The sequence below is a fragment of the Corvus moneduloides genome, chromosome 2 (assembly GCF_009650955.1).
Source record: "Corvus moneduloides isolate bCorMon1 chromosome 2, bCorMon1.pri, whole genome shotgun sequence".
Classification (NCBI taxonomy): Eukaryota; Metazoa; Chordata; class Aves; order Passeriformes; family Corvidae; genus Corvus; species Corvus moneduloides.
This window is the reverse complement of record NC_045477.1, coordinates 97,134,423-97,159,716: the sequence shown is the minus strand read 5'-3', so window position 1 is coordinate 97,159,716 and position 25,294 is coordinate 97,134,423. Positions and strand designations below refer to the sequence as shown.

At 38.7% G+C, this 25,294-nt stretch overlaps 2 protein-coding genes across 6 annotated transcripts in view; one reads left to right on the top strand and one right to left on the bottom strand.

Moving 5' to 3' along the window:
- TFDP1 (transcription factor Dp-1) overlaps positions 1-7,749 on the top strand; it is a 42,381-nt gene extending 34,632 nt beyond the window's left edge. For 4 of the 5 annotated variants that reach the window (XM_032100494.1, XM_032100493.1, XM_032100495.1 and 1 more), the window contains exons 8-12: positions 1,330-1,398; positions 2,723-2,874; positions 3,437-3,603; positions 4,166-4,247; positions 6,414-6,926. In XM_032100494.1, coding sequence (XP_031956385.1) covers positions 1,330-1,398; positions 2,723-2,874; positions 3,437-3,603; positions 4,166-4,247; positions 6,414-6,561 — 618 coding nt within the window. In that variant the 3' untranslated portion in view covers positions 6,562-6,926. Of the gene's footprint in view, positions 1-1,329; positions 1,399-2,722; positions 2,875-3,436; positions 3,604-4,165; positions 4,248-6,413 lie in introns of all 5 variants that reach the window. The other variant, XM_032100491.1, reaches the window with a different exon arrangement.
- Positions 7,750-15,115: 7,366 nt separating this feature from the next.
- On the bottom strand, positions 15,116-23,434 carry ATP4B (ATPase H+/K+ transporting subunit beta). The gene is made up of 7 exons (XM_032100489.1): positions 23,323-23,434; positions 21,771-21,899; positions 20,496-20,609; positions 19,492-19,691; positions 18,098-18,160; positions 17,492-17,584; positions 15,116-17,323 (listed from the first exon to the last, which is right to left on the bottom strand). Exons 1-7 carry the CDS (start codon positions 23,432-23,434, stop codon positions 17,162-17,164), a joined length of 873 nt encoding a protein of 290 aa, XP_031956380.1. The 3' UTR covers positions 15,116-17,161.
- Between the last annotated feature and the right edge of the window lie 1,860 nt (positions 23,435-25,294).

Genomic DNA, 25,294 nt, shown 5'->3' with positions numbered 1-25,294 from the left:
TTATTTTGTGAGTGATGAGAGAAGGTATTTAGTGATGTTTTCTTTTGTAATTTTGTGGTTGAGGCATAATTGAGGCAGATACATTATCTTTCTATTTAATAGCCCTCAATATTTCTTCCACAAATTTTTACTCTTTTTTCAGTGTTTGCTTTTAATATTGGGTTGTTTGTGTCAGTGAGTCTCAGGTGCCTGAGAAGCTTCTTATGAAATACCTTCTGTTTGGTTTTGAACATACTGTATTTAGTTGATGTCTGCTGAATATTTTTTTTAATTGGAAGTGATGGTGACCTAGTCATTCCTTATTCACTTTCTGTATCCTCTTAATTGTTTTCTAGGGATCTCTCATGTTCTCCCCCATTATTTCATTCTCCTTTCAGTGGAGTCCTAATTTATTCATTATTCTCTTGCATGGAGTCTGTTTTGAATCACTTATGATCCTGATTACTCTTTCATGTGCTTGTCTTGAAAAAGGACCATCAGACCTACAGAAATCAAGATGTAAACATTCTGCTTCATAGAGTAATGTAGTGGTAATTTCTCTTTGGTTCTCTGTTTCTTGCCTAATAATTCAAATTTTTGGCTGTCTTGTTATACTGTGCTGATGGATTTTGCAGATACTGTAGTTTAAGACCCCTACTGAATGTCGTTTGAATTCTAAAGTATACATGGATTCGATTGTTTTCTCACACATACCACACTATATTTACCAGAAATAATTTAGATGATGTAATCACTAAGTGCTATAAGACACTTTGAGTTTGCTTTATGACAAACTCTCTTTTTACTATGCCCAGTAACCCATCATTGCCAGCAGATTCTGTCACCTTGTCACCATCTGGTTGTCTATAGTTTGAGTCTCAGTCTGTCAGTTAAGTCGTTGTGGGAATCTGCTGGGGAGCTTCTTCCACTGGGAAAGCTGGGCTCCATATCAGTTTTGTGTCTTTAAGCACCTTTCATGGCTCTTCTCCAACACCTCCAGTACCAACAGGCTCTACATCAAGTAGATCTTTCTTGTCTACCTTTGCCTCTTTGAGAGAATTCCAGTAACCCCTTGAGGCATAACTTCTGTTTGCAAAGATGTTTTTATCTTCTTCACAGGCTGCTGTATTTTATTCCTCAGGGTTCTAACTCTGCTTTTTCTTAGTTTCTATTAGTACTGATGTGTCTTGATAGTTAATTCTCTAAATTATGTGTAGAACATTAGTGATTGATTGATATGATATCTCATGCTTCCAATTCTCTGGTATTGAAATGATTTTAGGAAAAAATGTTGGCATAAAATGCTACTTAAAACCAACAAACTGACCAGTCCTTTTTTTCTGTCTTAAGGTGGAGAAACAGAGAAGAATTGAAAGAATAAAGCAAAAACAGTCTCAACTACAAGAACTCATTCTACAGGTACAGTCAAGGTACTCTTGTCTATAGGGCAAGGTAACTTATATCTGTATTCCTCCTTTTTTATCTGAGTCTGAGGGATGGGAATCTTCTAGGAAGACTAGAGGTGAATTTCAGGATAAGGTGTATGCAGTTTTTATTTAATGCTGTTGTTTATGTAGCTGGGACCATGCTGTTGGCCATTGCTATTGCGGAAGGAATCAACTTTCCATCAGTTATGATGAATTTGTTTGGAGTTTCAAGTATGTTTAAACACTGTTTATGCTGATAGGAGCAGTATTTCATAGTGTACCCTCTGAATTTTCCAGTTCGGTTCCTGTATGTAAAATTTTCTTCCGTGTTAGCATCCATAGATATAATTAAGTGACTGTGGAGGTTGTCTGCCATAATGCTCTGCATTATGCCTCTGGAGACTCGCTGGCACTGGTGTGTAAGTGGCTTGACAGCTGTGAAACAGTGGCTGAACTCCTTCCCAGATTTCCCCTACTACACTGGGGGAAGCAGTAGTCTGTTTCCCAAGTCATTGTGCTGCTGGTCCACTGAAATGTATCCTTGGTAGCTGCGTTACCTACACAGTAGGAATGAGAATTTCAGGGATGCAGAAAGAAAGTACAGACAGCTGTGGGACAGCTGCCTGATTTTCATCAGTCTCTGTGTTGGCTTTGATTTTGGTCTTAATTCTTGTTTATTTCATTTGATTTCATGACCAGAAAAATACCTTTTTTTTGTTCAGTAGCTTACTGTAAGACTTATAACTTGAGTTTCAATGGTTTTTAATTACTCAAATTGCTAATTTTTAAAATGGGAACATTCCATTGTAAAAAACAATTTTGGTAAGATGTTAAAGTCACTAATCTTAAACAGGTAATTCAGAAACCTATTGCCAGATAGTGAAATCCCAAACATTAACTTCTTCAGCATATAATTCATTTCAATATTAACATTCAGGTGTATTTGTGTATTTTTTGAAGTGCAGTAGCTAGTAGGGAAGAGTAAATGGAGAGGAAGTAGGATGCTATATGAAAATTTATTTTTCCAGTCATTGTTATCTCTCAATTCTGTCAGGGATCTGTCCAAGGAACTGTCCTGATGTAGTTAGTAGAATGTGCATTTTTTTTCTCAGTAAAGTTTTACTGTATTGTCTTTTTTAATACTAATGTTCAGTGACTCTTCTTGCATCTTAACATGAAGAAATATGGTAAACGCTCTCTGTCCTTTTCTGCATTTACTTGCTGCAACCATTGCTGGAATTCTTCATCTGTGGGATTTTGTTAATGTGATCCTAAAAGCTTCATTCATACTTTGATATCGCTGTTGCTTTTTCTAGCAAATTGCCTTTAAGAACCTTGTCCAGCGAAACCGTCAAGCAGAACAGCAGGCAAACCGACCTCCGCCTTCCAATTCTGTCATCCACTTGCCATTTATTATTGTGAACACCAGCAAGAAGACAGTGATTGACTGCAGTATTTCCAATGACAAGTAAGCTAACAAAAGTTTTCCATCTGGCTTTTGATGGAGCTCTGAGTTCATATAAATAAATGTTCATGTAGATTTGTTAAAAATTAAATATAAACTTAATTTACTTGTGCCTTTTTTAAATTGAGAACATGTATTTCAGAAAGCTTTTTTTTTTAATTGACTGATTGATTCACATTTGATAACCTATTTAAGACTTGCTGTCTAGAGATATTAAGCATCTCTCTTGACATTTTATGTCATACTTAACTAAGTAGTGTTTTTAGTGTTTTCCTTTGGCTTTAACACCATGCAATCCAGCCAGTAGAATTGAAAATTGATTTAGCTTTCAGGACTGCTGTTCCCCACTTTTGGTTCAAAAAGGTGTGTTTTTCATCAGCTAAATAAAAACTGAATGTAAGAAGTCATGAGCAAATACATAATTCTTGAAAAATTTGATTGCTTAGTGTGATGTGTCACTAACACACTTAACACTGTGTATAAAGCTTTTGAAGTGCTGCAATTCCTGAAAATGGAAAGGTAGATAAAGTTACTGAAGCTAATTGAGACATTTTTTCCTCTCCAGGTTTGAATATCTATTTAATTTTGACAATACTTTTGAAATTCATGATGATATAGAAGTACTAAAACGAATGGGAATGGCTTGTGGGCTAGAATCTGGAAGCTGTTCAGCAGAGGACCTAAAAATTGCAAGGAGTTTGGTTCCTAAAGCTCTGGAACCATATGTGACAGGTTAGTTACTCCAAAAAGAGTTGTTTTGTTTTCCTCCTTAGTATAGGACTCTAAGAAAAAACATGAAGATACCTTAGATCGGTTAATTTCCAGTGGATTGTGGTAAAGATTTCTGTCAAGTTCTCAAATTTATCTACTTTTTACTGTGCCCTAGGGAGCAAATGACATAGTGACTGATAAAGAATGGACTGCTGCTCTGTGCAAAACATTTTGCGTTATGCCACCCAAGTAGATCTTGGCAGTGTGTAATTCCTTTAAGAGGACAGTATTTATGCTTGATTCACTTGCAAAGGCAAAAGGTAGTAAGTGCAAGCATGTGATGAATACTGAAGTCATCTGTCTTGCTCACTCCCAAATAAATGTGGTTTTTAAACGTATTTTGAAATTCTGTTTTTACACTAGCCTTTTTTAAAATTATGCTGTTTTGGTATGGTACATCAATATGTTTTGTTGTTTGGGCTGCAAGACTTCTTTTCTGGACTTTAAAGGGATTAAGCATTTCCACTGAATTAGATGGTTGTGTTTGGAATTTTTCCTGGAGTGCATGTTGTTTGTTTTACAGAAATGGCTCAGGGATCAATCAGCAGTGTATATGTCACATCTTCATCAGGTTCTGCATCAAACGGCACAAGATTTTCAGCCAGGTGAGATGAAATTTTCAATTGATTTTTAAAATCTGCAGTCATCAAAGAAACTTGGATATTAAATGCTTCATGAAACAAGTTCTGTTTTGATTGTGTGCTATGGATATGTGTTTTAAGTTTATTCTCAGACATCACTTCTGTGGTGGTTCTTAGCAGTGTCATTAAAGAAATCCTTTTCCTGTATAGTGAAAATGGGTTGGAGTGGTGTTAATCTTGAATGTGTTGTTTGTTTGTTTGTTTGTTTAGGGTTTTTTTCTAGTTTAGAGTTTGTGACAAGAAAACAGATACTTCTCTAAAGATACAATATTGGAAAGATTACTCCTTGGTCGTTAGTGTCTAACTTAAGAAAATGTTTTGGTCTTTGGGTTTCAAACAGCAATCAGAAGGTGGTAGCATGATAAACCATAACTAGTATTTAACTTTGTTACTCACTAGTTTCTTATTGCTGTATTAATCAAAAAGATGTCCTTCTGTGAGCTCCACAAGGTTGTAAATTGAGTCAAATACTCAGCAGTTGGATTCTGTGATCTCTGAGGTCTTTTCTAACCTAATTGATTCTATGATCTTTGAAATGTTTGACATTCTTAACAAATGCTTGAATTAAGTTCTGCGTGTTTTGTGCAAGGGAACTGAAGCTTGAGTGAGAATTCTGCCAAAATATCTTTAGAGATGCTGAACAGTACCTAAAATCTACTGTTTTCACTAAGTTTCTTCTGTGGTAATGAGCATGGTGTAGTGAAAAAGAGCCCCATGCATATTTCAGACTTTGAAATTTGAATAGGCCACTGTTAGCCAGAGACCAATAAAAAACCAGAGGCTGAGTGGGTTCATTATCTTGGTGAGAGCACAAGAACTTCTACCATTTCCATTTCTTAGGAATTTGGAAAAGGGGAGTGACAAATTGTGTTTAATTATAGGACATATATGAATATTCATGGCAATAGCCATGAACATTCATGGCAATACAAGTTGTGCTGCCAAGGCAAATAAAGGCTGTACTTTTATTTAACAAGGTCTCTAAATAAAGTCTGCAGAAGACTGAAGATGCTGCTACCAATACCTTCATCCCAGTTTCTTTGTCTTACTTACTGGGATACTCAGGTTATGAAATCCAGTTCTATTTTTATTGAAAAGAGAGGAGAACGGATTTTGGGTTTGTATTTTCCAAGTTTACAGAAACACGAGAATAATCTCTTTTTTGTTCTTTTTTTCTTTGCTTTTGAAACTGCTTTTGCAGATAATTATGGCAGACCTGTTGTAAGTCATCTGACTACAGCTAGACAGATACCTCTGTATCTTGCTGCTGAATAAGTGCAGAACAGCAGAAATTCTTGAAAGTGTCTTACTCGATATGTTTTTCCTGTGAGCTTCTCAGGGATACCCCTGCAATTTCATTCTGCATGATGATAGACCATTAAATTGGCTCCATACAGCAACAAGTGATGATTGAATATGTGCATTAGTTGGATTAGCATTTAAAAAATTACTAGCAAACATTTTTGAAAGCAATTTTTTAATGATGAATGTCTTTCAAGGGAGATACTATTTTTGTGATTTTTTTAAAAAAATATTTGGTCAAGAATTTGTGGCCAAGTTTAATAGTTTATCAAACTATTTGAAAAGTCAACAATTAAATAGATTGGCAAAATAGCAAGTAATAATGGAGGCAGGAATTTTCTTGCTCTATTAAAATAAAATACTGCACAATGAGAAGAAAACAGTTTCAAATTAAAAATACAGCACATAACAGTTTGCTATGTCATATCAAGGAGTTAAGGAAAAGCTATTAATTCCTCAATTTTCCAAGTCTTTGAATCAAGATTAGTGACTCTGAAAGACATGATTCACTTGCAAGTGTTCAAGGCTACATAAAAATACTAAAGAGCTTAGCTGCATAGCCTTAACACTGTGTACTTTAGAAGAAACCTGAAAAACATATTTATAAGATACCTGTGAAAAGGTTTAATCTTTATATTAAACCTAAAGGAAGAAACCTAGTAACAACCACTTCAAAATTATTGGGGAGTGTTTCAGCCTCTTGGAGACAACTTGGACATATGTTAAAGACAGTTTATAAAGTGGCAGTGGCAGATTCATTAAAGGAAAGGACTAGATACGGGAGAGATCATAAAGCAATGCCAAGTGCCTTTTTTTTTTATTTTTCAGTGACTTTTCCAACGGTGGAGATGGGATGTTGGCTACAAGTTCCAATGGATCTCAGTACAGTGGCTCCAGAGTTGAAACACCAGTTTCTTATGTTGGGGATGACGATGATGATGACGATGATTTTAATGAAAATGATGATGACGACTGATGCCCTTTGCTTGTAGACTATTTTTTGTTAAAATTCAGCAGGCTTCAGGAATAAATTGTTCTAGGGAGAAGTGTCTCAAATTACTTTGCCCCATCCCCCAAGGAGAATATTGGTAAGCAGTTCTGAGTTTAGAAATTGCACCTCTGATAAGCAAACAAGGATTGTTTTATGTAGGATATTTTTAAATGTGGTGTGGATGTGTGTTTTTGATACCAGTGTGTTAATGCAGAGCCTTTATTTACTCTTGTTTTAGGGGTTTTTGGTTTGTTGGTTGTTTTTTGTTTGGGATTTCTTTTTTACTTGAAGGAAAAAGAATTTTGCCCCAAATGTTCTTTCAAAGTTTGCTAAAGAAAATGTAGACACATCATTGAGAAATAAAATACTATCCTTCTGTGGAAAATGAATACACTGAATGGCAATTTATTTGGAGTGTATTTTGATTATGCCACTTTTTGAGGGATAGTGAGCTAATGTAGTAGTGTTTTTTGTTAATCATGCAGTGTCCAAAGAACCAAACAAGAAAGATACGTCCTACTTTTTTACATGTTAAATTCCAGGAATGTTGTTATGAACTTATTTCCCTTAAATTATATCTAACATTATGATTCCATCAAGTTTATATACTTTTCACTGTATGTTGGGACATATGAATTACAAAGTTTTTGGCAAATGTTTACTGCCAGTTGGTGCAGCTATATAAAATGTCTTGAAGGTTTGGAATGATTTATTGCTTATGGTAAAATTTGCCTGATTTCTTACAGGCAGTCTTTGGAAACTTTTTATTATATAGTTGTTTACATACTTATAAGTCTATCATATAAAGACATGTACTGAAACAAATGTTTGTATTTGTTTCATAAGCATCTTCCTGTAATCTATTATAAAGTTGAAATTAAATATAGAGAATGTTTTAAGTTTTTTAACTCAAAATTTGTCAATCATTTTTAATAGTTCATTTTTATAAAAGGAATTTCAGGGCAGGTGGTAGTCTTTTTAAATTTATTCACAAACAATTAACTGCACAAATACTGTCAGCTGCCTATTCTAAGACAGTAGTCTTTTTATTGAAACACAAATAAACTTTTCTGTAATATTTTATGGAATATAAAGAGACTATAATTGTTTGACTTGTTTAACCTTGGCACTGTTAGTTTTTATTAATAAAACGCGCATGGGCATTTTTAACAAGCTCTGTGGTTTTTCTAATTCTAGGGTTATTTTAGAACATTTCACTTCTCGGCACAAGACCTAGAATTAGCTGTCTTGGGATACTGCATTTGTGCTACAGAGGACCCAGATTTTTTGCTTTGTTTTAGTAATTTGCCCTTAGAGTTCTTGGCACCTTATGATGCAAAAGGCAATAACTTACCCAGTATATTCTCTTCTTTCACGCCGCCTCAGTTCATTTATGTTGTTTCTCAGCATGACAGGTCAATCTTAGTACTCCAATCCAGCTTCTGTTTAAAATCCCATGCCTAATGTCCTAACTTTTCATCCCATATTCCTCAGTCCTAGCTTTCTGTCATATAGTCCTATATCTTCAAAACAGGTTTTAATCTATTTTCCATATGCTTCCTCCTTAAACCTTTTTGTTAGATCACATTCTCTGCTCCCACCTGCAAGAGCATACTGAACTGGCTTAGTCACTGCAGGCTCCTGTCACAGTCAGGATTTGATACTTCCACAAACTCCAGGGAGTCCCTGCAAAGTATTAATGGCTGTGCTGACTGTGATATGGGCTTCTGGATGCACTTAAACTCTGTGGTAAATGTGAAGTGTGTTACATGGGTTTTTTTCTTTAAGGAATTATGCATAGACAGATCTTCTGTGGGAAGGTGGGATATGGGTGATTAACAGAGCAGCTGATACACACTGAAGGTTTTTGAACTGTATCAGACCTTGTAACATGAGTGAACCAAGCAAATTACTTTATGGGCCTGGGGAAAAAATCTGGGGGAGAGGAGGCTAATTGAATGTTTTGCTTCTCACTGAAGATGCCATTCTCCACAGTGCTAATGCTAAACACAAGATTCTTGTTGTGGGTGAGACAGTTGACTCAAGTTGTCTTTGATGTTGAATGGCAGCTCAGTTTGCAGAGGAACTTTGATTATTCTAGCTTTCCCTTGCGTTCTCCAGTGTATGATCCAAGATTTACCTACAAAGAGTGAGTAGAGGGATGTTAGGGAGGGGAGGCTGAAAGAATCTTACAGTTTTCTTTTGCTTCTTATTCTGGAATAGTCCTCAGATAAAATAAGGTCAGGGTGGGAGTGAAAATGTGACAGAACATACATTTTTAAGATGTTACTTTTCTCTCTTCTTTTGGTTGCTGATAAATCTGTGAAATTAATAATTAGAACACTGGAGTGGTTTGGGTAAAATAAATTTTTATTATATTTCTGGTTGATGATCTTAAAGATTTTCTTCTAAACAATTCTATGATTCTGTGTTACCTTTGTTTTGGGAGAGCTTTCTAGTAATGGCAGCAATGAATAATGAGAGAAAGTCTATAGACTTGTTAAATAGTTGCTTGATTTTGGGCAGTCACTTGGTTGTAGTGTTCAGGTGAAAGAGGAGAAAAAAAAAGACAAAAGAGACCAATGATGAGGGGCCAGGATGAGATGAGGAAAGGAGATGTGAAGAAGTAGGAGGAGGGAAGCAGTAAAGAGAAAACAGATTATAGCAGGGTCTTTGCAGAGAGCATAAAAAGAGAAAAAGGTGTAAGTTGAAAAGAATGAGAAAACAAGAGAAGACTAGTCAAAGACTACAAAGAATAGTAGTAGTAGGAACTTATTTTTAAAAAAGACAGAGAAATACATATTTAATAATGTCAGACATAGCATGAAAGGAACTGGAAAATGAAAGATAACTTTAAACTGTACGGTTCCAATCTCGGAAAAAAGTGGTTGCATGTGTACAGATGGAAAATGAAGATTAAAAGCAGGAACAGAACATAACATGAAATTGTGGACAGGAAATTGTTGAGGAAATCTGTGGGAGAAGATACTGTAAGGAGATAGAAACTGGAATTCGGTTTAAGAAAGATTTAAATGATGGTAAAGGGAATGAGAATTGGTATAAAGGCTCAGTTTGGGGTAAGAGGTAGCAGGAAAGGGATGTACTTTTAATTCCTTTACTTTGCCAACACTTTTTCATGATGTGAAGAAAAGAGGAAGAGTTGCAAAGTGTGTATTTATGCCTCTGAAATAGTCCTGCAGATAAGTCGTGAGAGCAGTGTGCATCTTTTGCGCTTTCTAAGTGCTACTGAGCTTTGAAAGACTGTCTATTTTGACATGTGTAACAAGTTAAGGATTTCTTGACCTGTTTCACAGATAATCTGTTTTGCTTTTCCTGTAGGAATTTGTCTTAACCAAAGAGAAGCGGTTATGACTTTGGAAACTTCTTTGGTTTGCTTTTGGTTTTTTTTTTTTTTTTTTTTTTGAACCTTCCTTCAATGAAAGGTGACAACTGTTGTAGAGAAGAAAAAATAAATGTAGCTGATGGGGTACTAACCCTTGATGGATGCCCATTTATTTAACTGAATGAAAGGATGAATCTTTAATGAAAGGTAGTACTGTCACAAATCTCATTCCTTAATCAGTTAATATATATAGGTTGTAAGATCTTTGTATTAGTGAGAAATCTGAAAATTGGATGCTGCTTTAATACAGAAAGGCCAAAGTTTAAAAAAAAAAAAAAAACAACATGATGTAATTCTGCTGGAATGATCACCAGTAGAAAGGACAGCATATACAGTTTTTCCCAGATAGATAATTATTTACTGTAGGGATTTCCTTTCTCTTGTCTGCTTATGAGAAGTGTAGTAGGCTATTTGTCTTTACAACTACATTGAGTGAACAGCTTCTCACCACTTCTCAGCCCTGTCTGCTTCCAGAAAGATGAAGCTACTATCACACACACTTTATTGTTAAAGCCTTAACTGTCATTCATTTATCAGGAAAAGCAAAGATGAGCCAGCACGTTGAGAGCAGCCTTTTTGTGTCACTACTTTCTAAATTTAGGATTTAAGATTTTTCCAGGGTTTTTCCTGACCTTTGGTTTGTCCTTGAGCTTCCATGGATTCTGGTTGGTTACCAAAATGCTCAGTGGGCTGGGGCAGTTTTGCTGTATGAGGAGAGGCTGAGGGAGAGTGACTTGTTCAGCGTGGAGAAGAGGCAGCCTTGAGAGACCTGATGGCAGCTTTCCAGTGCTGCAGGAAGATTATTGCAAAGGTGGGGCCAGTCCACAGTGGTGTATGATGAGAGGATGAGAGACAACATGCACAAACTGAAATGGGAAAGTTTCCAGCTAAATATGAGGAAGAACTTGGGATGGTCAAGCTGTGGAACAGGCTGCCCAGAGAGGTTGTGCTGACTCGATCATTAGGGTTTTCAAGACCAGACAGGAGAAAAGCCCTAAGCAATGTAGAGTCTGACCTCACAGCTGAGCATACTTTGGGCAGGATTGGATGGGAGACAACGTGAGGTGCCTTCCAGCTTGAATTACCATATGGATCCCATGAGAGAGAGGGAAAGAAAAGAAAACCATGTTAGAAAATGCCAGTGTTGGGAACAGACTAACAAGTGGGTCATCTGGCTTGTCAGACTCATCAGAAAATTAATGGAAGCTCAGCTTATCTTCAGAAGATGTCAAAAGGTACCACACTCCTGTGATGGAAAAGGTGGTTAAATGAGCAGGTTGAAGTGAAGACTGTCTTCCTTTAAGATGAGGTTTCTAATAAGCAGAAATACATCTGATGCTGAGAGCAGAATGAAGAAGGGCAACAACCAGCAATGCATGGGTATTTCTGACTTCCAGCATTTGGTTACACTGGAAATTCCTGTCTGGCATGATGATGGTTCTCACCTAGCACCATCTGCCTCTCACTCAGTTGGGTCCCTGCTGTCCTCACATTCAATGAATGCCACTTTGTGAAACAACAATTGGAGAAAATCATGATGATTATTGATGCACAGCTTAGACGTGGTAAAGGCAGAATGTTCTGATGTGGAAGAGAATAAAGAAGAGAGGCTGGTGTTAATCAGAAATCACCTATGTAATACCATTACAAATGCCTTTCTTTGTTCTGCCATGACCTTTTTGTTAAATTCTTGGATGTTTTGAACAGGTTGAAATCCAGACTTAGGCTGAAAAATTTGATCTTTTATCATGTTGCTGTGTACACATCATGGTACGTTCCTGTAAATAGCGCAGTTTCATCAGCCCTACCTGGTCAGAGCATATGCACTATAGCATGTTAAAAAGACAGCAAGGTGTAGCACACTTCAGGCAAGATTCCTGTTCTTTATTCATGTAAACTTGAGAGAATTTATTAAAAATAAAGCAGAACATTAAGCACATACTCTTGAAACAGGGAACTCCAGTAATTAATGTTGGGCAACTGCTGATGCTGATTTTTAGTGAACCTTAAAATAATTCTTACAGACTGAAATAATGCTAGAGTGCCAGTTTTTGAAGTGTGAAAAAATAAGTGTCAAAGATGTGAGAAAGTCCTGTCCAAATGTGGTCTAGACAGCTTGAGGTCAGCCCTGAAGTTTGCATTAGAAAAACTTGAAAAAAACATCTAAAAGAAAATTAGAAGCCTGGAAGGTTAATTGTTAATGACAAAGTACAGAATAGGTCTTCCCAAATGAGTATGGGAGGAGATTGCAAATTTTTAGCTGATTAAGGAAACAATGGCTATGCTTCAGCGTATTTAAACCTTTTTAATTTCATTGCATTCTGATTTAAAATACATTTTATGATGCCAACAGATTGTATGTTAAGGGGTTATGAACTATTTACTGCTGAATCGTTTTTGTGGCATTATCACTGACTGAACAGCTGCATCAAGTAAGATTGTACTTCTGTTTAGTAATTTATTCAGTAACCCAGAAGAAAATCTAAAAATACTCTAAAGTAATACTGGTTAGAAAATAAGTAAACAATGAAGAGGAGAGATTAATGTGAATTGTTTGGCAAGCAGGTCATGTCCAAAAATGTTATGGTTAAACTCCACATCGTGTGAAGAAAAAATTCAAGGTACACTTACAGGGGGAAAGACTGTGCTGAAAATGTAGGATCCTAAAAATGATCCAGGGTGTCAAGGTAGATTATAACTGCATATGTCTCCTACACTGTTTTTTTTGAGGTACTAGCTAATCTGAATTTGGATATGTAGGTAAAACTAGTAATGGATTGGAATATGGTGTTACATCCAGATACATTCAGTGCGACCAGCAGTGAGCAGCCACATACTTGATAGCATTATCATTTCAAAAGGATGTTGAAAAAATCAGGAAAGATTCAGAAAAAAAGCCCTCCCCCCAATTATTTGATTCCTAAGGTCAAGATCTATTACTATGAGACTGATAAGTCTTATTTTGGCTTTAATAAAAAGAGGGGAAGAAGGGAGAAATTAGTGGATTTGTGTCAGGTCACACAAAAAGATACCATCTCAACAAGGCTCATCAATATCTGGGAGAAAGTGACAAAAGATTTAAGAACTGGAACTTGGAATCAGAGTAATTAAAATGAGTTACCTGCTTGATGATAGTAGTAAACCCCTGGAACATTTTATTAGAATTTTAATTGAAATAATGACATTCCCACACTGGTAATAGTAGGACTACACGTAAATACACACATTAGTGAATGAAGGGTATTATCCCAAGTGTCTCTCAGGAATTTAGTTCTTTCTCAGAGGTGCAGCAGGATCCTAAAAAGGGAATTTTCAGCCCAATTTCTGCTCTTAAAAATGTGAGAAGTTCAGAGCATCCATTGTTATCACTCTGGTAAGAAAAAAAATGGGAAGAAAAGAAAACTCACTCCCCAGTGAGAAGAGTCTTTCAAATTAAATTGAAGAAAGGGCACCTGTTCTTTCATGGACGTATTTATTTAAATGAAATAATCTTGTTTGAGCTCAAGCCTTTGTGCCTGAAAGAAATGAAACTTGTGAAGGGAGCTTAGGTGCACAGCAGAAAATACTTTCTGCAAGCATTATTGATGTAGCTGTTACTTTACATCCAATTACTGAAAGTAGCACATGGTTAGACAGCTTTATTTGTTGCAGAATCAATCTCTGCTTGACTTTTATTACAGGTAAGAGATTAAAAACAGCTCTGTGAAATGGTGGGAGGAATTCCCAAGTGCAATAGCAATGACATCATATGAGACCATTAAGCAAAGACTCAATTATTAATGTCTAGTACTTGGCAATTCTGAAAGGTAAAGGAGGCTTTGAACTTGCTGTAGTCTCATAGCCATAGCACGAAGTCCTTTAAGCATCAAGGTGCTTGTATTCAGTGTTTTTCTCCACTCTAGTAATTTTTATTCATGGTTTTTAGAAACAGACATTAGGACTTTACACTTCAATAATTTACCACTGCTATGAATATTCATAAGAAGGAGGTGTGGAGAGGAAAGGGCGTCTCAAAGCAACTGCTGTGTTTCTGTTCTCTTCACACTGAGCTCTAAGAGTTTTATTTAACACCTTTAGCAGATAAGTTTGGAAACTAAAATTTATTTGATAAAAAAATTCATGGTGTTAATGTATTAGTTTCATGGCCTATTATGCCTTCCTCGTGCCTTTTCTCCTGGCTAACCTTGCTGTTGCACCGCTGGTAGGAAAAAAGGGCAGAGAGACTGGCACTGAGAGCCGCTGTGTGGTCTCTGATACTGCCTGCCTGGCCCCTTCACTGCTCCAGAGGCATGGGCTAACCACCCATCTCCATCCTACTTGATCTGCATCTAACTAAACTCAGGAATTTGCATTTGCTTGCAATTAATTCTTAAATCTGCTGTTTCAGTTTCCCATGTAGTCTGACAGGGTTTTTTCCCCATTTATATTGTTTGGTCTAATCAAATACTGCTAATGTTGCATCTGAATTTATGTATAATCAGTGTATATGATTGTATCTAGATATACATATGTATATATCTATATACGTTCTTGAATGCATGTGTATCTCTCTCAAGGAATTGGACTCTTGCAGTGAAAGTGGTTAAAAGACTGATAAATGTGTCTGGTTTCAAGTTTGAAAACAAAGCTGTTGAATTAATTCCTTGACACACTTTGTGCTAATGTTAGCTCCTGCATAGTAATAATTATTATTGCTATGTGTACACAACTGGTAGTCTGTAATGCTTGTTAGTCTCTAACACTAAATTAACTGTGACTACACAGTAACTTGCAGCTCCTGATGTACAGCTGGCACTGGTGGCTGAGGTCCTCTCAGTCTCCAGGGTGAAGGTGATGAGGCTGGAGAGCTCTTAGACAGAGGAAATGCCTGTCTTCATTTCTTTCCTTTCGTTGCGGGTGTTTTCTGCTTCTTGCCCTCCTTCCCCTGTGTTCAGCTGCTTTTTATCTTGTTTAGCTTTTGCCAGTCATGCTTCTTGTGCCTTGGGCACGATGCCCTGCCTGTCTTCCTTCCCATGTGCTTATTTTGGTCTGTATCTTGTAACTTCTACCATTTTTATGTCTCCAAAGTGCAGCTGTGCTCACTAGATAACATGCTTATATGTAGTATTGGGCTGTGTCATGCAGTAATTGGTATTACAAAGTATTTGCATGATGGGCATTCTGCTATTTAAGTGTGCTTGCATTTGGGCTTTGGGCAAGCTCATACTAACTGCACACAGATTAATACACTTGCCAAGCTGATATTAACTACACTTTTATACTTCAGCTACACTAGCCACAAACCTTGCTCTTTGTTGTTATTATTTTTGATTTCTGTAAAGAAAGGGAATAATCTCAGATGGCTAAAAGTTCAAGAACCATTTAACTTCAGGATGACAGTCTTTGTACATAGAGGACCAGATCTGGTGGGTCTTTTTTTTTTGATGTTAGAATGCATCATCGTTTGGTCAACATAGGGATGCTTCCGTTTTTCCTTTCCCTATTTATCCCATCACAGTCTTCCCGTGAGGCTGCTCTAGGCTGTTGCTCTGAAGCTGTAGCTTTGCAGGCCCACAATCCATGGGGAATTTGTTCAGCGTATTCCTGTGCTGTGGTTGTAGGGCTGACTGGAATGTGAGCTTGTGCCACTGCTTTGCCCAGCTCAGTGCAAGCTGTAAATACTAAATACAGTCAAGAGAGTCTGCCTGTGTTAGAGCACCAAGGGAAGAGTTCTTGGTTTTCTTGGCAATACTTAAATATTCTGCTTATAAACCACATAGAACTAACCTTGAGCATGAGTTACTATTTTGTTAGCAAAAGTATTTTATTGCTTTCCGTGTTATTTTGGAAGGATGCACAAGGGGAAACCTGTGTTCCAAAAAGGATATAAAATTGATTTGATTTTCATTGTTTCTTAGAAGAAAGGCAAAGCCCCACTGTAAAAATTGAAATAGGAAAGGCCAGGGGAAAAAAGTTTTTATATGAGGAAGCATTTTCTTACTGGTTTTGGAATGCAGAGTTTTTCTAAGAAAGGCTCAAATATCATCGGTGGTTTTAAAGAGGAAATACTCCTCTCCAACTGGATTCTGTCTACAAGCTGGCTGGCTGAATGTCACTGTAATACAGGAGATGATCTGTTACATCTTCTTGCTTTCTGAAATGTCCAGACAGTGAAGGTGTAAAATGATTTCTGCTCTTGAAGATCTTTTATTTTTGTGTGCAGTGTTTATTCTCTCACTGGAGCATGCTGGACTTCAGGTAACATATACTATACAGACACAACAATCCTGTCTCTTTGTATCATATGTGATAGTCAGACTTCTCAAATTTTAGATTCACTTAAAGATTTGGTGTTATTTCAGCATCTTCCAGATTACTCCAAGTAACCCAAAACTCATCATTGCAATACAGGGTTATTTTACTGGATAAAACAAAACCATCACAAAAACAACAAACACAAAACAACAGCAAAATGCCAAACAAACAAAAGCCCCAGCAAATTACAACCTCTAGTTAAAGTAACAGTATCCTGGGTGTAACTGGGTGTTACAGTCTTACCAGTCATTTTTATTAGGTTATATACATAGAGGTAAGTGGTACAGTGAAATCTGTAAGCTAGAGGACAGATTTCAAGTTTGCTTCTTTTGCAGTCATTCGATTTGTCAGCTAAAAAATTGACTCAGCTGACTAGGGCAAAAAGCCAATGCATTGGGATACAGATGATTTTAATGCACTTTCATACATCCTATACAAGAGAGATTAAAAATTGAATTACTTGCTAGTATTTCAGAGTATTGATTTCCTTTTCAAGCTATGTAGTTATTTCTCAATAACCAAACTTTAGTATCATACATCAATTATTTGTTATGTTTTGAAAAGTGATTGAAAATGATGGTTTGAGTCTATACTTTTGTTCCTTGAAGGCACAGCTGCACCCTTTGGGGGAAACTTGTTTTGTACAAATATTTGCATGAAGGCAGCAGCATACTGTAGCCATGAAATATTAAGCTATGTACATTGAGATAATCTTTACACATTGAGAGTAGGATCTTGATTTTTAGCTGTATGGGTCATCTTACAGTAGAAAATGTCTCTTTGCACTGTAAGTTATATGGGAACCATAGTGAGAAAATAAATATAGATGGATGTGATAATAGTTAAGTTTACTCTTCATACATTTTTCAGAAATGTCTCTGTTGCTGCTCAGTCTTCTATTTTCAGTTTAAATTCCACTTTTCCTTCATACGGATCATGAACATTATCAAAGGTAATTCCAGCTCCAATGATTTTGCACACTATTTTAAGTTCTACGTTCCTTGTAATGTTGAGAAATTTCACAGCTACCAAAGGATTGCTGTAGCTGGGCTAGGAGGAGAAATAAAAAAAATAGGAAGAAAATACTTTAATTTTATGCTACCGGTTTAAAAATGAAGTCTTAAAAATAGCCTCTCCAGTTTTCATAGGATTGCAGAGATGCTCCATGTTTCACCTTACATAAAGAGAAAGAAGAAAAGTTAAATACAAAGTACCCACCTGAGCCTTTTTCCCGTAGTAGGGGAAGTAGTGCAGGTTGAAGGTGCCGTTCATGGGGTAGTAATCCACCTCCAGCGGGCGAGACTCCTCACCCTGTTTGTAAAAGGAGAGAGGAAGAAGCTCTGTTGGCGAGGAAACCATCGGCCAGCCCGAGGCAAGCGTTTTAGGGCTGCTAAGTGTGTGTTCAAGCTCAAGTTCAGCAAGTTGTTTAGCACCAGTCTTCTTTTTCAAATAAAAGTGGGAATCTCCCACTGCTACTATTGCCAAGAAAAGCAGGCAAGTGTCCTTTGATAGCAGTTGGGAATTCAGTGAGTTGGACCTGCTGAGAGCCTGAGGGAGCTGCGCTGAGGCATGGACGTCACTACAGGGAGCTGAAAGCAAACAGCAAATGTTCTCTGCTGCATGAAAATACACATTTTCAGATGATTTAAAATAAAGCAAACTTGGAGTATTTTTCCTTAGCATGTTTGCTAAGGAAACTGAGAATATTCAAAGTATTTGGGATCTGATTTGCAGAGTTGCAAGTGTATTTTTTCTGGTCCCCACTGCACTTTCTTGCTCTCTGAGCTGGCAGTGCTTGAAATGTGTGGGACTCAGACCTCATACCCTTACCACATATGTGCAGTTCACCCTTGGTGCAGTGCCATTGCCAGGGAAAAACTTGATAATCTGAAAAAGAAAACACATATTTGGTCAACTTGGAAATTGTTTTGAGATAAAACTGAGCAAGCAATTATTTGAGAACTGAGCTTCAAAAGATGCTTAGTATGTTCTTATGTAAGACTCTGTCAAACAAATAATCTCATTTATGTAGATGAAAAACTGTTGTGGCTAGATACTTAGGAAGCAGGACTCAGCATTACCTGGGATGGGCACTGCAGATGGGCTCTAGCCTGGCCAGAGCAAGTAGCACTGCACCTCCTCTGAGTCCAGCTCATTTACCCACCCATACCACTTGCCCTTGCTGATGCCCAGGCAGCCAGGGGGTCTCTAAAAGCAGTTAATTGTGTGTCAGTAAAGGAAAAGCTGAATCTCCATGCTTTTGATCTTACCCTTCTTAGAAAACCTTGGTTATGGCAGAAAAACCTTTGGGCTGGTTTGATCCTATAAAGCTAGTGGGGTTGCATCCTGTAACAGCAAAGGTGAAAGGAGGTGAAGTGCCCTGGTCACTATCCACGTGTCTTTTCCCTGCTGGGGCTGGCACTCAGTCTTGCTGAAGAAGGCATTTTTGGAAAAACCCTGTTTCACCTGCCCGAATCAGGGGCACAGTTCCCCTCTCAGTTAGGGCTTGCACAGATTCTTGAAAATGCCTAAGGTGCAAGCCAAACAAAAAATGCAATGATTTTGTCTGTCAGAAACTGGTGGAGAATTCGAGCTCTTCACTTTCTACTGAAATTTAATCAGAAGGCTCCGAATTTTACCCAGAAACAAAGTGCTTATGCCTTTGTCTGTGTCCTGAAAAAAATTAAAGCATTGAAAATTCCCTTTATTCCTCTCCAAAAAACATGTTGGTGGTTTTCCCTGAGAAAAATATCTGCCATTTTTGAATTTTGGTTGTATAGGTTCTTCTAAAGATTTTCTTTGCCACCTGGAGAAATAAGATACCACCTCTCAGAAACCGCATCAGTTACTGTAACATCCTGATGCCTCAGTGGAAGGCACAGGGCTGTGGTATTGCAGGAGGAAACTCTTCTGGTGCTAGTCTGTGGGATGAGAGCCTTACAGAGACACTAAACTAAACTAAACTAAACTAAACTAAACCCAAAGCTGTAGAGAGTCAGTTCAGAGATCACTGCCCTATGTTACTTTCCTAGAGATGATGAAAAAGTCTCAGGATTTCCCTGGTGACTCCAGAGGTCTGCCAGGGAAAAGCACATGATTTTTGATTCCCAGTACAAAGCAGAGTTTAGAACCCATGGCAGCAGAGACACAGCAACTCCCCAGTGGAGACTCAAGCTACTCTTAAATTTTTCTGCTCAGCACCTTGAACTTGTACTTACCCTGTTCATTTTTATAATAAAACAGGGTTTTCCTTCTGGAAATCCAAAAGTTGGATCTGTGATGCCGGAGCAGTTTTGAAGCATATCTGAGGTAAATTTGCAGGATAGTTTTGTTTTATTCGGGCCATCAAAGGTGTCCTGGATGAAGTATGTGTTATTGGTGCAGTTGATGTTCAGATGCTGAGCAGCTGGTGTATATGCTAGATGTGTGAAGGAAGAAAGAAAGAATCCCCTCTGAAGCTTTTCATATGCAAATTATACATCCCAACATCAGGCTGGAGATTCTATCTTGGGAGACTGTCCTTCAAGTGAAGTTGGGATTAGACGGAACAAGGAAAGTTTAAACTGTTTAGGGGTTTGGTTCAGTTTTGTTGTGTTTTTTTAGAATATCCAAGCAAAGCAAAAGAAAAGGGATCAAATTGAATTAAGACTGGCAGTTTGTGTTGATAGCTCCGTATAAAGTCAATTTCAAATATAATTTTTCTCAGTATGTGCATGAGAAACATGAAGAATTACAATATTAAGGCTCAATAGTAATATAAATGTGCTAAGACATGGACAGGCAAATGGAGCACATAACCTACTTTGACTGTATTCCCTCATGACACCATGCAACAGCTTTATGAGATATATTGTGGCATTTTGATGTTTCTAGTCACACACAAATTAATTAGATTAATTTAGATGAGACTAGTTTTGAAGACTTTTTGTCCTCCATCTTCCTTCAGACTTTCTGTTGGTCTATTTTATTAAGTCTGTTTAGGATTAAACAAAGTAAAAGCCCTGAAGCAGAGCCTGGATTTTAATAGATGTGTACATATGTTTGATTTATAGATTCATGAGGTGATTTGCTCATCCCTTTCAGAAGATGCACTTTCCACTCAAAATCTGTGATTCGAGAAGGACAAATGTAAAGTGGAAGCACTGACTTAAGGTGCTCAGACCTAGTATGGGAGATAAGGCAGCACCTTTTTTCACTTTCATGCAAGAAACTTTATTTTTACCTGTCAGAAAAGTGTGAAGAGTTGTCACTAAGCCTTCCCAGGTTTTGTTGTCGGATACGTTGTAATAAATTTGTAGTCCTCTATCCCCATAAACATCGGGTCGTAAGGTTACACCTTCACGAGGAAGAAAAGGGAAGACAAAGCAGAGGAGAGGTGCCACACACAGATTTGTTTATTTAAATTGACAGTAGCAATTATGCTGCATCAAGACTCACTGTGAATGTAGAAGATCACCCAGGCTTTTTGGGGAGGATTTAACAATGTACAGAAACCACCTCAGCTGTGAGTTGTTCAACCAAAACCCTAAAGCCTGTGCTGCTGCTGAATTATTTTCTTTTCACATATATCCATGCTGTTACAAGAACAGCTTGTAAAATCATTCCAGCAATTGCACTGGATTTCCCAGGACTTGTTAGCAATAACAGTCACATCAGGTTAAAGAAACAGATCATAGGCAGCATGAGAAACAGCTTTTGAAAAAGCCACATATAGTTTGCCACAGGAATTAATTTTCCCAACAAACACCAAACTTGCTGAATACTGGGAGTGGAAACTTCAAAATACAAAAGCATCTGACAGAATAATTTTTAGGGCTATTTTTTCCCCTCCCATTGTGAAAACAAGCCATTGGGGTGTGAAGTTTTAGCAGTGTGCACCGATGGTGTCTGATCATCTCCCCTATCTCTTTTCATGTCTCACAGATCTGTGTTCCTAATCCCGCATCTTTGTCTTATTTTTACTTCCTTGACCACTGGCACAGCACATCCTGCTGGGCAAGGTATTCCTGCTCTCCCAGGGACTCTCCATGGTGCTGGCAAGTGTGGAAATACCCACTCCAGGCTGCTCATCCCATCGCCCTACATCTTGTTGGGCACCCCAAAGCCGTCTGTGATGCTTGGGGGGTTGGAGCAGAACCTAGGACTTCCCCAGGGACTGACCCCTGCCTATGCAGAGTGAAGGTGACCTGCTACAGGCAGGCACTGGTCATCCCAATAGCAAGATGAAATAAATGAATAGATATATTAATTTTTCATATTATATGTTCATAAATATATTAATATATAAGTATATTCATATATCAATATGTAAATAAATGTGCCAGATTTATTTTAAAGCCTGAAAGTGTTTTCAGGCAGAGGTTAAACTTTGCAGGGATTGTTTGGGCAGAAGTAACCTGATTTATTCCACGTTGGCCCACCCTAAGCCCTGGGCTCTGCCCAAATGCCTCTCAGCCCAGCCCAGTCCTATGCAGCTGCTGCAGGACGCTGGCAGTACCTGGGGATTTCAGCTGGTCTTGGTAATCCGGCTCGTATGGATTAATCGTCCTCATTAAAGAATAAATGGAGAGTGCAAACAGCCCCGACATCACCACGTAGAAAGCCAGGTAGTAGAGGCTGATCCACACTGTGAAAAAGAATAAGGGCAGAATTTCATGTTTTGAGCAAGGCCCTGCAGTGCTCTTTCTGCAGCCAGGATGATCCCAGCAGCAGCAGCCGTCTCCTTTGCACCCTTGTCCCCAGGGAAGTTTTACCTGTATAGGTGCTTTGGAATATTTTCTCTACACTCAAAGGAATATTCTTCTAGCAAAAAAATTGTATAGTTCTACAAGGATTTTTGAAGAAGCTGGTGCTGAGCTCAGATTATTTAAAGTTTAGAGGTTATGTGGCATCTTGAGGTAATTCCACATATTAAGACCATTTATCTACTTACTACACATGGACAAAGCGACACAGATGATGAGGTATTTCTTTGACAAACCCAAGTTTCTCCTTCTGTTATTTGGATGACAGATGTCAGTACTTAATGTGTGTTGGGTTTAGACCCATATCACTGCACTGCCTTATACAGCTGAAATCACCAACAGCAAAATGTGCCATCTTGCTACTTTATTCTGCTGTGAGATAATGTGAGAGTAATGTTGTGTTTCTGTCTGTATGTGCGTAAAGTGTCTTACACATGGCTGGTGCTGTACAAGCAGCCAGTGGTTGTTTTGGGGAGGGTGCTATTAGAAACCTGTCCTTTTAATCATAGGTGCCTTGTAACACCTTCTTCTCTACCAACTGGAAAGGCTCACATTTCAGTTGCATTGTCTGTAAAATTCTGGTTTTAGGAGTAGCCAATAAGCTACACACACAGGCTTTGTGACAGAAAAAAATCACCTGGGAACTTGCAGCTACTCTTACAGTCTGTGGGAACAGTATGGATCTTCCTTACAATGGTCCAGGCTTCCCTTCCCAGAATGTAGATCATGATACAGATCATCATTGTAGACACAAGTTTGGCTATAGGAAGGGAGGCTCAGCTGGAATACTTGCGAGTATAAAATAGATGCTGGTATGAAATACCTGCTAGTATGAAATACATGCTAGCATACAGTGATAAGAAACATTATCTACTGAGCAGACAATAATTCAGAAATGAATTTCAGAAAAACAAAACTTCTTTCCAAAGAATTGGACAAACTCACCAAGTAAGCAAATTTCTCCATGAACCTGAACCCCCTTTTAATTAGCAATGTGAAAACCACACTGTAACCATCACCCCTAGCTATTAGTAAGGTACCTGTTAACATGTTAATTTTTCTCATTTTGAAGTGCTTGGTTCAAAACCACTTTGAAGTCATACATTTGCAGGAACTACATGGATCAATGTTTTGATCTACTTGATCCAACTCATAGGGCCACCCAAAAAGTGGTTTAGAAACACGTATGAGAACTGCTGTCTTCAACATATCTACATTGTGTCCCACTCATTAGGATGACACCTCCCCCCCCCAGTTTTTAAATATGCCAGAAGGAAGAGAAGAATCTTGCACATGAAAACCTACCCCAGTTAATTAAGGACCTTCCCATGAAGAGCTTTGTTTCTGGATTCCAGACAAAACGCCGGAAATCTGCCATCCGTTCACTGCAGGTCTTCTTTTCATTTAAAGTTGCCATTTTCTTAAAAAAGCTCCCAAAAATGTGTCCTGCTTGGAAACTAAGAAATTCAGCTGGTGCCTAGACAGTTGACCAAGAAAAAGACTTTGGGTTTTATACCTTCTTCTCCACTGAAGGTCACCGAGATTGCTTCCTGTGCCAATGAAAGCCCCTGCTCACCACTATCAACCTGCTGCAGATACAATTCTTTATAAAGGGTGTTGATAATGCTGGCAAGGGAAAGTTTGTTCCTATCAAATGCCCTTCTCCTTTCTCTTGACTGCCTTAGTGGGTCGGCATAGTTACGCATTTTGCCAAGTGCCTGTAGGGTTTGCGATAGACTCTGCGTGATAGCTGCTATCTGAACAGATAAAGCAAAGGAGAACTTGTTTCTCTCTGGTTTTCTTTTTTTTTCTTTTTTTCCAATTAACCTGAAAGTAGTAGATATAGTTATCCCACTACAATGTGTAGCCATGTGTTGGAACATAGGGTATTGCAGGGGGACAGTTAGAAAATAAGTAATTACTTGTTAAGTATGCAACTACTTTTGGAAGCTATTAGCAAGCAGATGGAAGACAAGAAGGTGGTTGGGATTTACTAAGGGTGCGCCACATCCACCAGTCTGTGAGACAACTGGACTGGTGAGCAAACATGGAGGCTTTCCAATTCCACATCAGCCAGTTTGACATCAGCAGAGCTGGTGGCACAGCAGCCAGGTGGGGAGCTGTGCACTGGCTTGGGAAGGGCTGGGGCGATGGATGGCAGCTGGATGACAGCTGGGACCACAGTGCAGCACCCAGCACGTGGACATCCAACTGCAACCAGTATGGAGCAGTGTTCCTGAGGGGCCAGTACTGATACTGGGATAGAGCTCAACGCAGTCAAGCCAGAATCAAAATCACAGAATGGTTTGGGTGGGAAGGGACCTTAAAGATTACCTGGTTCCATCCCCCACCCTGCCATGGACAGGGACACTTTCCACTAGGCCAGCTTGCTCAGAGCTCCATGCAACCCGGCCTTGAACACTTCCAGGGATGGGGCACCCACAGCTTCTCTGGGCAATCAGTTTCATCGTCTCATCACCTTCACAGCAAATAATTTCTTCCTAGTATCTGATCTATACCTGCTCTCCTTCAGCTTAAGGCCATTACCCGTTGTCCCTGAGCATGCAATAGGTCTCCCCTGTTTCATATCACAGAAACCCCCTGTTGAGCTGCCCTCCCCTCTTCCAAAACCCAGACCTGGGAACACATGCAAAAATATTAATTATGTCTTTGGTGAGGTCCAAGTGGCAGCATGAGGGGGCCAGAGGGGACACTGGGCCACGTGCTGCATGCTGTGTATATGGACAGCCTGCTCCCAAGCCGTGTCACCTTCATGGACTTGTCCCCTGTCCCTCCTCTATTCTGCAGCAGCAGAGACCATGGAGAGAGAAGGGCCATCAAGAGCAGCACCTTCTTAAGAGCAAGTGTTCTGAGTGTAGAAGTTTCCCATTGGGAACCTGGGGATTTTCCACCACCTTGCAAACAGGCTGACCTGGAACCTGGTGAATTGCTGGATGCTCGGCATGGCTGAGCCATGGGCAGCCTCCATGTGCAGCTGTGACAAATCTGTGATTCTCTTGGAAAGTTTGTGCATGAGTGAAAATGAGCGCTGCCTGTCTGAAGTGGTTTATCAAGGTAGGATGGAATAATTGCTGTTCTATGGACTCCTGGACACTGCAGTAATTTGTCAGGACACTTGTTACTGACCAGTGGGCAACTTTTCATGGCCCCACAGGAGGGCTGGTCTAAGCTCCCTGTTGCTTTATAGTCCATCAGGATTCATCCGTGCCCCCTTTCCTCACCTGCCCCTGCAGGGCTGCCCATCAGCGCCCATCTC

What these genes read in the sequence shown, in the direction of transcription:
- ATP4B (XM_032100489.1), bottom strand. Translation starts at nt 23,434, where the DNA reads ATGGCAACTTTAAATGAAAAGAAGACCTGCAGTGAACGGATGGCAGAT. An exon ending in TCTTCACACTTTTCTGACAG is followed by an intron (nt 19,692 to 20,495) that starts GTAAAAATAAAG and finishes TCACACATCTAG; the next exon opens with CATATACACCAGCTGCTCAG. An exon ending in ACTGCACATATGTGGTAAGG is followed by an intron (nt 17,585 to 18,097) that starts GTATGAGGTCTG and finishes TTTTACAAACAG; the next exon opens with GGTGAGGAGTCTCGCCCGCT.